At 36.7% G+C, this 13,261-nt stretch overlaps 3 protein-coding genes across 3 annotated transcripts in view; 1 reads left to right on the top strand and 2 right to left on the bottom strand.

The window, feature by feature from the left end:
• The window catches only part of svep1 (sushi, von Willebrand factor type A, EGF and pentraxin domain containing 1), a 77,918-nt gene extending 73,240 nt beyond the window's left edge, over nt 1-4,678 (top strand). The window contains exons 47-49 of the mRNA XM_016555162.1: nt 414-509; nt 3,494-3,587; nt 4,400-4,678. Of these exons, the coding sequence (XP_016410648.1) occupies nt 414-509; nt 3,494-3,587; nt 4,400-4,430 (221 nt within the window). The 3' untranslated portion in view covers nt 4,431-4,678. The remainder of the gene's footprint in view (nt 1-413; nt 510-3,493; nt 3,588-4,399) is intronic.
• Nucleotides 4,679-5,008: 330 nt separating this feature from the next.
• On the bottom strand, nt 5,009-8,353 carry txnb (thioredoxin b). Its single transcript, XM_016555163.1, has 5 exons — nt 8,243-8,353; nt 6,766-6,870; nt 6,171-6,236; nt 5,273-5,338; nt 5,009-5,158 (listed from the first exon to the last, which is right to left on the bottom strand). The coding sequence occupies exons 1-5, from the start codon at nt 8,264-8,266 to the stop codon at nt 5,096-5,098; spliced, it is 324 nt and encodes a 107-aa protein (XP_016410649.1). The 5' UTR covers nt 8,267-8,353; the 3' UTR covers nt 5,009-5,095.
• A 1,581-nt stretch (nt 8,354-9,934) lies between these two features.
• LOC107742329 (prostaglandin reductase 1-like) overlaps nt 9,935-13,261 on the bottom strand; it is a 6,628-nt gene continuing 3,301 nt past the window's right edge. Inside the window, exons 2-8 of the mRNA XM_016555247.1 lie at nt 12,097-12,142; nt 11,934-11,993; nt 11,290-11,472; nt 10,917-11,190; nt 10,731-10,836; nt 10,423-10,541; nt 9,935-10,265 (exon numbers count right to left, since the gene is read on the bottom strand). Coding sequence (XP_016410733.1) covers nt 10,155-10,265; nt 10,423-10,541; nt 10,731-10,836; nt 10,917-11,190; nt 11,290-11,472; nt 11,934-11,993; nt 12,097-12,142 — 899 coding nt within the window. The 3' untranslated portion in view covers nt 9,935-10,154. The remainder of the gene's footprint in view (nt 10,266-10,422; nt 10,542-10,730; nt 10,837-10,916; nt 11,191-11,289; nt 11,473-11,933; nt 11,994-12,096; nt 12,143-13,261) is intronic.

The raw sequence follows: 13,261 nt of genomic DNA, 5'->3' as shown, positions 1-13,261 counted from the left end.
CATTAACTACACAGAGCCGTTGTTCACAGACAAGCTGCGCAAAAAATCGCGCAAATATGAACGTGGTTTTGCGCAGCTCGTCTGTGAACAACGGCTCTGTGTAGTTGCTGCTGCTCAATGTGAAAGCACGCACGTGATGGAGATTTACCGCTGATTACAGAATGGCTTTACTGACAAGATGCGCGTTAAATATCGCATGCGATTTTATCGTGCAGCCCTAAAAAATATCCATATTCAAAACGTAATAATCACTTTAATGTAGCTAATGTAGTAAAGAGACCAAGTGGTTTAAACAACGTTTTGTCTCATACTAAAGTTTTAAAAAGCTGACATAACTCAGATTATTCTGATTATTCCTATCTCTTCAACCCAAAAGTCACACAGTTTCATACTGCCTGTGCTTTTTACTGCAGCGATCTGCATCCTACCATGTCTCAATGGAGGACGCTGTGTAGCTCCATACCAGTGTGAATGTCCAACAGGATGGACAGGCACACGCTGCCATAATGGTAAGAGTTTGTGTTTGTGTATAATGACTTGTGATTGTCGTCGAGAAAATGTATTACATAGATGTTGATTAGTAGCAGAATAGTTAAAGGGACAGTTCACTCAGAATGAAAATTCTGTCATTAATTACTCACCCTCATGTCGTTCCAAACCCATAAGACGTTCATTCATCTTCAGAACATCTTTGTTCATGTGTGTGATGCTGCTGACGTAGAACACGCATGCACTGAGTCTTGTTTACGAGCAGAGGAATGCACATGCATGTTGTGGTACTCTGGCAGAAGACGGTAACTCGGGGGAGAAGAATTGTTGAATAAAGTTGTTGCTTTCTTAGTGCACAAAAAGTAGCTTTGTAAAATTATGGTTGAACCACTGATGTCACATGGACTATTTAATCGATGTTTTTTGGGCCTGGGAATATTACAGTTGCGTTGCTGTCTATGGAGGGTCAGAAAGCTCTTGAATTTAATCAAAAATACCTTAATTTGTGTTCTGAAGATGAACGAAGGTCTTACGGGGTTTGGAACGACATGAGGCTGAGTAATTAATGACAGATTTTTCATTTTTGGGTGAACTATCCCTTTAACTAGTCAGAGCAGCCTCTAATGTTGTCGGTCTTGTATGAGTAATTAAATAACAAATCTACAACTTTGAGGAAGTAGGAACATCACCTGCGTTATTGAGTCCTGACAAGCTGAGACGAATGAAACACAATTAGTGATAACCTCACAGCATTTAATTATAGCCAATTTATGAAGTCTAGAGAACATCTGTCATTCCCTCAAGCTATCTGTGATCTTGAAGATATAAGTCTTAGTTCAACTATAAAAGCTGCTATTTAGGGAAATATCTCACCATTAACTAAAGACATCATGCTAAACAAATTAAACTTAAGGGTTTAAAAGTAGGGTGGAGTGCAGTGATTAGAGTGATTACAGACAGAAGGACCTCATGGTGGGATGGGGGCCGGGGCTCATTCTCCCGGGGTCATCCTATGTCATACTCACGTTGTTGCCAGGCAACACCTGTGACAACAGACTCTAATAGTGATATGCAGTAGATCCCAGGAGCCCAAGCAGTAAAACAAAACACAATTATTGAAAACACATAGGGGCAGTTGACATAAGTTATGACATAAATAATGTTTACACCATAATTTACCTTAAGTTATTTTAAACAGCATTTTTCTAATTATACTACATTTAGTTTTATGAACTCATAATAATTGGCAGACTACATAGAATATAAAAATTAAATATAAGTGAAATGCAAAACATATAATAGGTGAAAACACCTCATTAAAAAATTCAGAGAAATGATGACTAGCATCTAAAAACATACAGTTTGTATTATAGCAAATATATTATAACATTATAATATTTGTATTATAACAAATTTACTATATTTCAATAACATATATACATTTTTCATACTTATTATTAACCTGAATTTAAATTAAGTTTAATGTTTTATATATTTAAACAGATTTTATGTCACCATTTAAGTCTAACATATTGTTTTTGTCTAGTTTAACCTGAACTGTTGCTGAAACAACAGGTTTTCTTTGACATATTGATGTGTATTGATGCATTTGGTTTCACAATACCATGAATATCTGCAGAATGTATGACTTATAAAGACCAAGAACACATTTACAATACCACACACTTCTTATTTTTACATTTCTTAATGAAAAGATTTATTGAGAACACCACCAGCAGGACTGTAACTGCATGCATTGAATGGTCTTTAAATCTCCAGCACCAAGACAAACAAACCTACTTGCTGAGTTGCTCAAATGCATTAAAGCAAACCTGATTTGGTTTTGCATACTCAAGTACAGTATTTACTGTATGTCACTTGCAGTGTTTGTTCTATAGATTTTTACCGATTACTCACTGGTTTTCATTCTGCTGTTGTGGTCAGACTCTTTGTGTTTTGTCTCGACCGGTGTTGATTCATAAGTCAGGACAAAGGTCTCTAGGGCAAAGAGGAATTCTGGAAATGCTTGATTCCTCTGAAATTACAGGAGGTTAAATGTTCCCTTTTAAGAACCCATCTGATTGTGCTCCAAAACAGACTATGTGAATGTATGTTTTAATAAAAGAAAGAATGTAGTTCCTCTCCTTTTTCTTTAAAGGTCCCATATTTGACACCTTTCTGGAGTTTTATTTTAGGTTTTGATGTCCTACCGACGACAGCTGTGGTTAAACGCGATAAAACGAGCGGACTGGACAGAAAGGATTGTCAAAAATGCTCGCGTTTGCAGCGCACACTTCTTATCCCAGCTACTTTATGCAGGCTGTGTGAATTTTACTGTGGACTGACTGTTTTGAAACTTATATGGTAGTTACATAGCACCTAGACCTCAGTTATCATGAAAAAAGCCAGGAAATGTCAGTTTTGACAATATGGGACCTTTAAAACTCCAGCACCAAGACAAACAAACCTACTTTCTGAGTTGCTCAGATACATTAAAGCAAACGATAAGAAAGATACACCAAGATAAACCTACAAAGACAGACAAGTTATACAAGTTAATTATATAAAGCAACAAAATGCACTGAAGAATGTGTTGCTACAAGTATTATTACTTGTTTATAAATCACTCAGTGGCCTAGGACCTCAATACATTGGAGATATGCTCACTGAATATAATCCTAACAAAAGTCAGAAACACAAAGGGTCCACACAAAAAAAAGTGAGTCAGCTTTTAGCTATAGTGTCGGCTGCAGATGGAACCAGCTTCCAGAAGTGATTAGATGTGCTAAAACGGTCGCCACATTTAGATCCAGATTCAAAATCTGTTTAGCTGTGCATTTACTGAATGAGCACTGTCCTACATCCAATTGATTGCACTTTATTTCATTCATATATCCTATTATTTATCCTTTTTTAAAAATTAATATTAAATCAATTGATTTTATTGTAGAATTAATGCACTGGATTATTGGCTAATGAGAGTATTTTTTATGTGTGTTCTTAGCGGTGTGTTCCATGCCCTGTTTGAATGGAGGCCGGTGTATCCGACCTAACAGGTGTCACTGCAGTCAAGGATGGGGAGGATATGACTGCTCTAGGTAAGCCACACACAAACTAGGTATATGTGACGTATTCATATTAACATATGCATTTGCATACATGCACATTACATAGAAGATTTGGAAACATTTGATGTACCACAGTTCTCAACACTTTCCCAGCATATTACAAGGAACACTAAATCACTCAGCTGGGAGATTCCTGGTGATTGTGAAAGACGAGTAAGGAAACCATAAGTAAATACAGATAAGAACCAGCCTTCTCTGAACTCTGCCGTGTGTGCCAGTAGGTGAATTTGTGCCTCAGACACACCTAGTTTCATGATATCTCTCACAGTAAACCTACATTTCCCAGAGCACTGCAGTTGGTCTCAATCCAATCATTGAGTGAGCAGAGGGATAGGAAATGGATACTGCTGCCAGTTCTATTGCGATTCATTCTTTTAAGTAATTTGATTCTTTCCCATCTTTATTTCACTGATTCAGTACCAATGTCAAGATTTTATTGAGCAAATACAGTCTCTCAGTTAAGTACTATTGATCTGACAGTTTTTGCTATTAGTGTTTCCAGCTAGTCGGCTTGATACCCGCATCCCTCAGCTAATTAGATGCTGCAGCCTTCGTTGCAGGTTAGAGTGATTCACATTTAGATTTACTGGACACTTGGTCGATTTAAGATTCAAATGAGCTTAAATACTTTTTCATGGTCTGTGTGAACTGTACAAGCAAATGCACCATTGCCTCAAGCAAGTGCTATCATAAATGTTTGAAATTTATTTAGTGATTATGGTGGCAATATATGGGTCCAAAAGAATTCAGCTGATCTTTGATTATTAATAATTGTCTTTCAGAAAAAGAAGATCTGGATACTTTCATTTTTAATGTGCCACGCTACAAGAGTTGAAGTCTGAATGTGTTGGAACAAGATGGCATAATGTCAGAGATTTGTATACAACACATTTTCTCTTTCCCTTAGAAAGTCCTAAGTGGTTTTGTAAATTAAAGCTGTATTTTTTCATGTAGAAATGAAACAGTATTAAATATATGCTGCTGCTATATACATGAACTTGTACGATGTGTAAAAATGTTGATGTGATTGTCCAATGTACATGTATATAAACTGTTCTTTTCATGTTTTTATTAAAACAGAAAACACAACTATATGAAAACCAACTGTAATTCTCATTCCCACAGTTAATTATGAAGAATTCTCAATTAAACTTTCAGATTGTTCTACTTGCTTGTCTCATATGACTAATAAACATTTGACGTGAACAATTTGATACAACCAGCACAATACGAGAACGTTGTAAAAGTCAAGTTTTCATTTCCTTTAATATTTTAATTTATACAAAGCCAACATAAAATACATTAGAGATAGCCATTATAGAGGGCCAAAACCTTTAACAAAAAGTCTTACTTCTGTTTCTGTATATAAACTAAAATAAAACAGGATATAAATGAAGCAGCCAAAATTAGAATGAGTTAGAGTTGATGTTTTTTTTCTGCGTATATTAGTTATTACAGTGGTTGGTTTGTGTTTTTCTTCATTTATGCTTATTGATAATCTCCTCCAGCTTAGCGTGATTTGATCCAGAAAATTCATCAATCTGAGAAAAAAAAAGAAAGAAAGCTGAATCAGTTACAGCACAACAAGGAGGAACGAACAGGTTAAAAAAAGATCACAGAAATAGAACAGAAAACCTCCAGAGATGATGCTTTACCTTCTTTCCATTCTTGTAGAAATGGAATGTTGGCATACATTTGATGTCACAGAAAGTGGCCACATCCTAGACAGAGAAAGAGGGAGTGGAGATCAGGTCTGAATAAGTTTATTCAGTCTACGGTGTAATGATAAGCATCTTTAATAGTGTCTTTTCATTTTGCTTAGCCAGTCTGAGCACTTTTGTAAAAGAGGGATGAAATTATGTCCACAGCAGGACTCGAAGGCTGTCGAAATAAAAAAAAAAACATGATATGTTTAGAAAAAAATAATGTGTTTCATATTAATTTCATCTTAAAATGATGCTTGCCGCCATTCCTGAAATCAGTCACAAAAATGTCCGCTGGATATGCGCACTGTTATCAGAACCTTCAGACGCTCGGCTCACATTTGCCATCCTTACCTTGCGATTTAAATGTCAGGCAAAAAGCATGACATTTCAACAAATCGCAAACATGTATCAAGAATTCAGCTTTCGAATACACACACATCCCGTCCCGTCCCCCATCTGCTTTGCAACACAGCATTATAATAATAGCTAGTGTTTGTAACCATAACAACATGGGCAACCAGAATTGTCCCATTTTGTCACTGTCTCGATCTACCTCTGATAAAACTGAATGACAGCCAATATCCTTTCGGAGCGCTATCCCGTGAATCAAATAACACAGTATCAGCAAGCCGATCAGGAGAACAGCAACCGGGTGTGCTGGGATGTTCTAATGTGTTTGGGTCGCTTACAAAAGGTTAGGCGGATAGCGAGGCCAGTATTCAAATGAAAGTAACACAGTAAAACCCAGATGGTGAATCTATGTGAAAAGGGTGTTTTGTTCATTTGGCTCAGAAGTCTGTAGGCTTTCAAGTGTATTCATCAGAGAAAAAGACACCAGGTGACTAACCTGTGCATCATCCACATCCACCTTTAGAAACACCACATTTCCGTTCTCTTGTTTTTCAGACAGCGTCTGTGGAGGGAAAAAAGGCGGTTGTAAAAAGCAAACCACAAAGCTCACAAAGCACTTCCTTTGAACTTAATATTTCATTCCTTCCGTTTCATCTGTGAAATTTGCATATGCTTGCTTTTGTTGTCTAAACCAGGTAAAAATGTATGTGTGCACTGAGTAAAAGTAAAAGTGAACAACCACAAAACATGTAGGCTACATATGGCTGAGGTTGGTGGTTAGTTGTCAACCACCCCAAAATCTCAGTGTAGCCTATGTTTTGTCTAATGTATGTATAAGGAATGAATCAGCAGTCTTTTGTCTTTTATTCCTCTCTTCTTTCTTTATCAGGACTGCCTTTCATTTGCATTCTGTGAATGATTCATGCTTTAATTCTTAAGGAAGCTTCCCTGCCGATTGCCCCGACAACACAGCACAACAACAGAGCCACTCCCGGTGATTCCGGAGGCCTCTATAGAAGAAACATGACAGCTCCAGATGTCACTCTGAATCTCGGATCCGGTGACATATTCAGCAGTGCATGAATGCTCACTTTAAAGACTGGAGCGATGTTCTGGCAGGGCCCACACCATGTGGCTGTGAAGTCCACCACCACCAACTTGTTCCCAGCATTTTTCAGAGCATTGTCGAAGGCAGACTGCAGAGAGAGGAGGTAAAGTAGATTCAGTTTCCAAACTGACATGACACATTCCTTCCTACTGAGGTTCACTGAAATGGGCGATGATGAGTCATAATGCTATGGTTTAATCAGAGTGACCAAGACATTCAAATATTTACAAAAGAGCCATATGGCCTATGACTAGAACGGGGTGACAGCTTTCTATTTGAGATACTGAAATACAGCTCATATCCTTTTTAGTGAAATTACACTGAAGCAAAACAAACACGTAGGCCTACTACTTTATTGTAAATTAATATCTGATACAACATTTTAATGGTGATGGTACAACAACAAAAAAATATGTACACGTATGTGTATTTTATTGCATTTGTTTAAATTCCTTTATGACTTTGTAAGTAGCATCATAAATCAATTTAAATGTAGATCCTGTTTAAACTGCATGTAGGCCTATATTAATGTTTGATCCTCGGATTTTGCATGTCTAAAACCAAAACACTTCAGAAGGACACTCCATAGGAGAGAAAAAGCAGCTCGTTTGAGTAGCCTACTACCGATGGATCGAGTCTGATTTTTAATGAACCTATTGACAAACAGGTCTGGAAGATTAGTTCAATGCAACGGATTGAATCGATGTGAGCAGAGTGTCACTGACTCACAACTTGGCTTGACTGACTTACAATGATTCAAACGTTTAGAAAATCAGCCAAAGTAATTGATTTTTATTATTTAATGTCAATTATATTTAGATTTAATTATATATTTATAAGGTGAAGTATAGCTGAAATAAACACAGTCAATTACAAAAGCACCCTCCACGTGGCTTTATTGTAACATTAGAGTAACATGACAACAGATGGATTTCTGCTTCAGACTATATCAGAGACTGCGCCGTGACGTAATTACGTGACAAAATAAAGAACCACTGAATCAGTTTCTAAAATGAACTTTTCGAAAGAACCGATTTGAGTCAGATCTCCCATCACAACTGCACAGATGTTTACACAAGCAAACACTTTCTAACTAACAGCCACTTATTAAATCGTACGTTTTATGTCCTGTTTAAAAAGTAACTGAGAACAAATGTACTTCTCGTTTTGTACTTTTCATTACTGTACTCTGCTTTGAGGCTCTTTAGAACACTAGAGACCAATACACGTTCTTGTGTGTAAACGTTTCCGCCCACATTTGTTCCGCAAGCAGCGTTTCGCAAAAAAAAAACTACATGCGGTTATAGCTTATTTTTATCTATTTTTATTAAAGTTATTAACCTATTCGAATAAATTTTTTTCATAGACATCAGAAGTCAAACATAATTAACGTACATTACCTATAAAGAGTTACAGTCAAAGTCAAGGTAGCAGCTCAAATATTGGTATTATATACATACCTTATCCTCAATTATGATAATCATTTTGATGATTTTGATGTCTGTCTTCTACTGGTCTACTGTGTACGTCTTCTGAAAGCTCCTGCTTCATTGACAGTCAGAGTAGCAGCCCGCGTCACAGCGTTGAACGCTGTCAAGTAGCCCCGCCTTCAATGAAGACAACGGACCAATCATGGAATTATGAGGTTCTGTAACCCCGCCTACCACTACACAACACAAATATATATAATCAGCAGATAAAGCTCAGTAAATGCCATATACGAACGTTTCGCGCAGCTTGAGGCATAAATATTTAGATGTAACCTCTATAAGGAGTGAAACATGCTCATTTATCTTGAAAGACCATCACTAATCCTGGTTTTGCTATGAGCAAATCAGAATGACTTGACAGATTCCGGATTTACAGATTTACTGTACGCGACGTGACGTCACCGAGAGTCGTGGTGGATTACTAAACTGTAGTAGGCTATTCTTATTTATTTATTTATTTTTCTTCTTTGTCTTCCTATATAATTTCTGTATTCATAATGTCATCCAATGTTACATTAATTGTTGAATGTTAAGTGTTTATACTTGCAATAAAATAAAAAAACTAGTAGGCTATAAAAACTGTTTGTATACTATGCACACACATTCTTGCACATGTATAGTGCATCAAATAGTAAACAAAGAACATTCAATGTCTTTTTTGACAGCTTTTACAGGTTTTTAGACATACAAACTGTATTATCACAGAAGAAAGCAGCTGACATGTTCTGAAAACTAACACTAATCACTAATCTTACCTAATAGACAAATAGCTAAGGTAATACAAGGAGATACAAAAACAATTACAACAGCAAATGTTTCAACCTATTAAACAAAAAAAACAAAAAACAAAAAACAAAATTTAGTCACACTTCCTACTATACAGAATCACTGTGACTCAAACCCTCAGATCTTCTGCTTTTGTATATTAATTGTTGAACAAGCCAGTCCTTAAGACAACCTATTTTAATATCGTTATCTTGAAAGCACACGTCTGTAATTAATAACTAATTTATAGACACAGTCCCTAATAAAACGTTCTCTTGAATTCATGTCCAGTTGTTGTTTAACCCCGTCCTCTAGTCGCTGTAAAATGCAATCATCAACTTATTTTTTACTCAATGTTAATGTAGGCTACTTTACTTTTCTGTGTTAAGCATTCGGTTTACATTATTTTGTGCTAGACACTAATCTAACTGAAGATGTCTGCTCAAAGAACAAACATGTTTTACTGCGATTTTGTGTCTACTTCACAACCTTCAAGTACAGAGACACTTGGAATCATGAAATATTTCAAACAAGTTTCTAAAGTACATTTAGAGGTTTAGCCTCAACAACAAGAACATGTAAATGTGTTGTGAAACTTGTCTGGTTACACAGTTTCATTAGAACTAACTGAATCCTGTGAAGACATATCTGCATGTTGGAGTGGTGACAACAGCTGACATGTTCTGAATCATCTCTTCTTCTTCTTCGGCCATTTAAGTAGATTCTATGCATTTCTTTAGAATTGTTTGTGGCGCAGCAAAAAAAATCGCTTTAAATTCTAGAACCCAGAAGACTAAATGACTAAAAAAATAACAGAAATAATGAACATTATTAATCAGACAAGGAAGATATGGAAAGGTATGACCATATACAACATACATATGAGGCTTATGTGGTTTTATTTGTAAACATATTGAAGTGAAAGACAGTTAAAATAGTGACATTTGGGGGAGAAAAAAACAAACTTGGTGGACAAGTATGGGATTCATTTGGTTCCCTGGACCTTTAGACACAAACAGACTACACTAGGTTTTTCTGTCTACACATATTCAAGTTACCCAAATGTGTCATATTGTATTTTATGTAAAAACACAACAGATGGATTTCTAAGCATGCTTCAGACTTTAACAATAGCCTTCCCAAGTCCATCGCCCTTCAGCATCCTTATGAAGGCAGCTGGCATGTTCTCAAAGCCAACAGTGACCACTTCCTTTGCCTTCAGTTTGCCCTTCAGGAAAACAATTCAATGTGCCTACAAACCAGTTCTATTTCTCATTCACAGGCTGGTGTTGTTATATGGTGTGTAATGGCAATTATCTAATGAAGGGTGTAACGATAGGTGTAACGATTATGTTCCGAATGATTCATTTCTAAAGCAGCTTTACCTCTTTCATCCATTTAAGCATTCTCTTGATAGATTCTGCATCTTTGTGTTGCCAAGATCTCACCATAAAGCCTTCTATCTTCAGTTGCCGTGTAATTATTTCGTGGTGAGGATAAGGACCTGTGAGACAGAACAGATTCAATAGCTTAATGTTAGATTGCTTAGATTTTCCATATCCTATACTGTCCTCTAGTGGTTGTAAAGTGTAACAATTTAAAAGCATTTATTTATTTATTTTTCTCTAATATCTTCTAATATTAAAATGTGACTTTTTTTCCCTTGAAGGGGCTCAGTAGAAATAAGACGTACACATCTGTGGTGTTGTGTCATTGTAATTGGCTATTGCACCGCAAACAGCGATACGACCTCCTGGCTTCATGTTTTTGAGTGCTGCGGTAAAGAAGGGACCTCCCACCTAAAGAACATGAAGTAAAAGATTTGTTAACAAGTAGCAGACTGTATTTTAGACAAAAATACACATATAAAGTCAATTACATTCTCAAAGTAGCAGTCGTAACCTTCAGGTGAAGCGTTCTTCAGCGCTTCCTCTAGTGAGGAGACAGTCTTGTAGTTGAAGGCCTGGTCAAAGCCCAGCTCTTTTAGGTATGCCACCTTGTCATCACCTCCTGCTGAACCCACAACCTTGCAACCTTTGATCTTGCAGATTTGCTCCACCATCGCACCTACAGCACCTGCAGCTGCGCTCACCAGAATCGTCTCACCGGGCTGTATCTTACATACCTCTTCCAGACCATACAGAGCAGTTAAACTAGAGGATAAAAGAGATGGGATTTAGAAAACATAACATTAAAAAAAAGAATTGCCACTGCCATCATTTATAGCAGTCGTGAACTCGTGATTACATTACCCAGGCATCCCCAAGGAACCAAGAGCCAGGGACATTGAAATATCACTGGGCCATTCGGATACTATCCGGGCCAAGATGGGCCCGGCTGGACCCTTCGCTTTGGTTACAGTGTGTGTCCTCCATCCACAATTAGCAACCACGTAACATCCCTCAGGAAATGCTGGGTCCTTGCTCTTCACTACCCTGCCAGACATGAGTTAAGATATTTATTTAGTGATATGAAATGTTTTTGGTTATGAACAGACCTGTTTCCTCACGTAGATGCAACTTAACTTACTAATGCAATTGCATAAACATGTAAATGATACTGTGTAAACTGTGTTTCTCTGTTGCTCAAGATGTTTTTCCACTCATTTAAGTGGAAGTGTCTTCATCAGTTGATGCAACTTAAACCACATTGATGAGTAGCTGAACCGCTTGAGCAACAGATTCAGTTGCCTAGACATTTTCTGATACCATATTCAAATTATTCAACAATCTATAGTTACTTGGATAAGATTTATTTCCCTTTTCACCACTGAGCATGCTTTTTGTTTCTGTAAATGTGCTGCTAAGTAAAATGAATCTACAGCATAAAAGTGTAAATAAAATGTAACAGTATTATACATTACAATATACATAGTAATAATTGTTAATTTCCTTACTTTGCCAGCTGAGTTCCATATTGTACATCCCCCTCTTTTATCCACATTTTACTCAGAGATCTAAAAAAAACAACAGGAGGCATTTAAAATATTGGCTAGACACACCACATAGAATTACATTAAATAGACAGATGTTCTTCTAATAAGACTGAGACAACTTTACCTCATATATGGATCAACACTTAAATAGACTGCCTCCACAAGCACGTCTGAAGCAAAAATGATTTCGATACGATATGAATACGATAAATCAGTGAGGCATAGCAAAGGTATACAAAAAGACAAATATATGAATTATCCATACCTCCATCCAGGGGCGTGTCTAGAGCATTTTAAATTGGGGGGGTTGTGTTTGCGGAACGATGTATGTTCTAATACATCGTGTACACTCACTAAACAAGTGAGAGTGGAGAGATTCGTCCTCGCGCGAGCCTATCGCAAGACATCTGGTATCGCAAGCCGTTTTAGCATTTAAGTTTGTTTTGACTATCCATAAATATAATTTAAGATAGGAACAATTGTATTTTGACTAGTCATAATTATAATTCGACTAGTCACAATGACAATTAGAGATATCTGCAATTATAATTGCACTAGTAAGAAATCGGATTAGAGATATCTCTAAATACTTTATGACTAGTCAAAACTCCATTTAAGATATCTGTAATGACGTCACAGATATCTTCAATAGGGCGTCACACATACGCAAAGGTAATTAGAGATATCTCTAATTCAGTTTCGACTAGTCACAATTATATTTTAAGATATCTGAATCGTACCTGCTCCTAGTCGAATGTGGTGTTGTGTGACGTGAGACTAAATTTACTCAGCTCCTCCCAGAGCCCCTCCCCGACTAATGTTTAGTGCTAACTGCTAACAACAGTGGTCTGCTTTTCTTGTCACGGAGAGAAAAGCTACTGGATGAATTACTTCAGGGGTTATTAAATAATATCTGGATGCAGCCATATGTGGTAAAAGGTCTCCAGCGTGCATGTGTGTATAGCGCTGTGATTTTAATTGAATCATGTTGCAAAACGGACCAAATGCAGTGTAATGTTCAATAAAGGCAGAAAACCGCAAACTGCTCGTCAGAATTTATTTATTATACATTTAGACATAATGAAGAACAATGGAATTATACAATAAAAACATGAAAAATAGTACAAATAAATGCATGACGGACAAGAGCATGCTTCATAATCAGATGCAGTCAAAAAAAGGTGAAGGCTGATTTTAAAAAGATTACAATTTAATAAAAGTTTAACTGGCATTGATGAGGTTACATTACGTTGTGTATGGATTCAGGTTTACTTGTGTCGTTATGGCAG

Source organism: Sinocyclocheilus rhinocerous, unplaced genomic scaffold (genome assembly GCF_001515625.1).
Source record: "Sinocyclocheilus rhinocerous isolate Xijiao unplaced genomic scaffold, SAMN03320098_v1.1 scaffold75, whole genome shotgun sequence".
NCBI classification, from domain to species: domain Eukaryota; kingdom Metazoa; phylum Chordata; class Actinopteri; order Cypriniformes; family Cyprinidae; genus Sinocyclocheilus; species Sinocyclocheilus rhinocerous.
Note: the sequence above shows the minus strand (reverse complement) of the source record. Positions and strands in the feature narration are given on the sequence as shown.

Coding starts and splice junctions, on each gene's coding strand:
- txnb (XM_016555163.1), bottom strand. CDS start 8,266: ATGATTATCATAATTGAGGATAAG. Junction 6,871..8,242: donor TTATCATAATTGAGGATAAG/GTATGTATATAA, acceptor CTCTCTCTGCAG/TCTGCCTTCGACAATGCTCT. Junction 5,339..6,170: donor TGGATGTGGATGATGCACAG/GTTAGTCACCTG, acceptor TTCTCTGTCTAG/GATGTGGCCACTTTCTGTGA.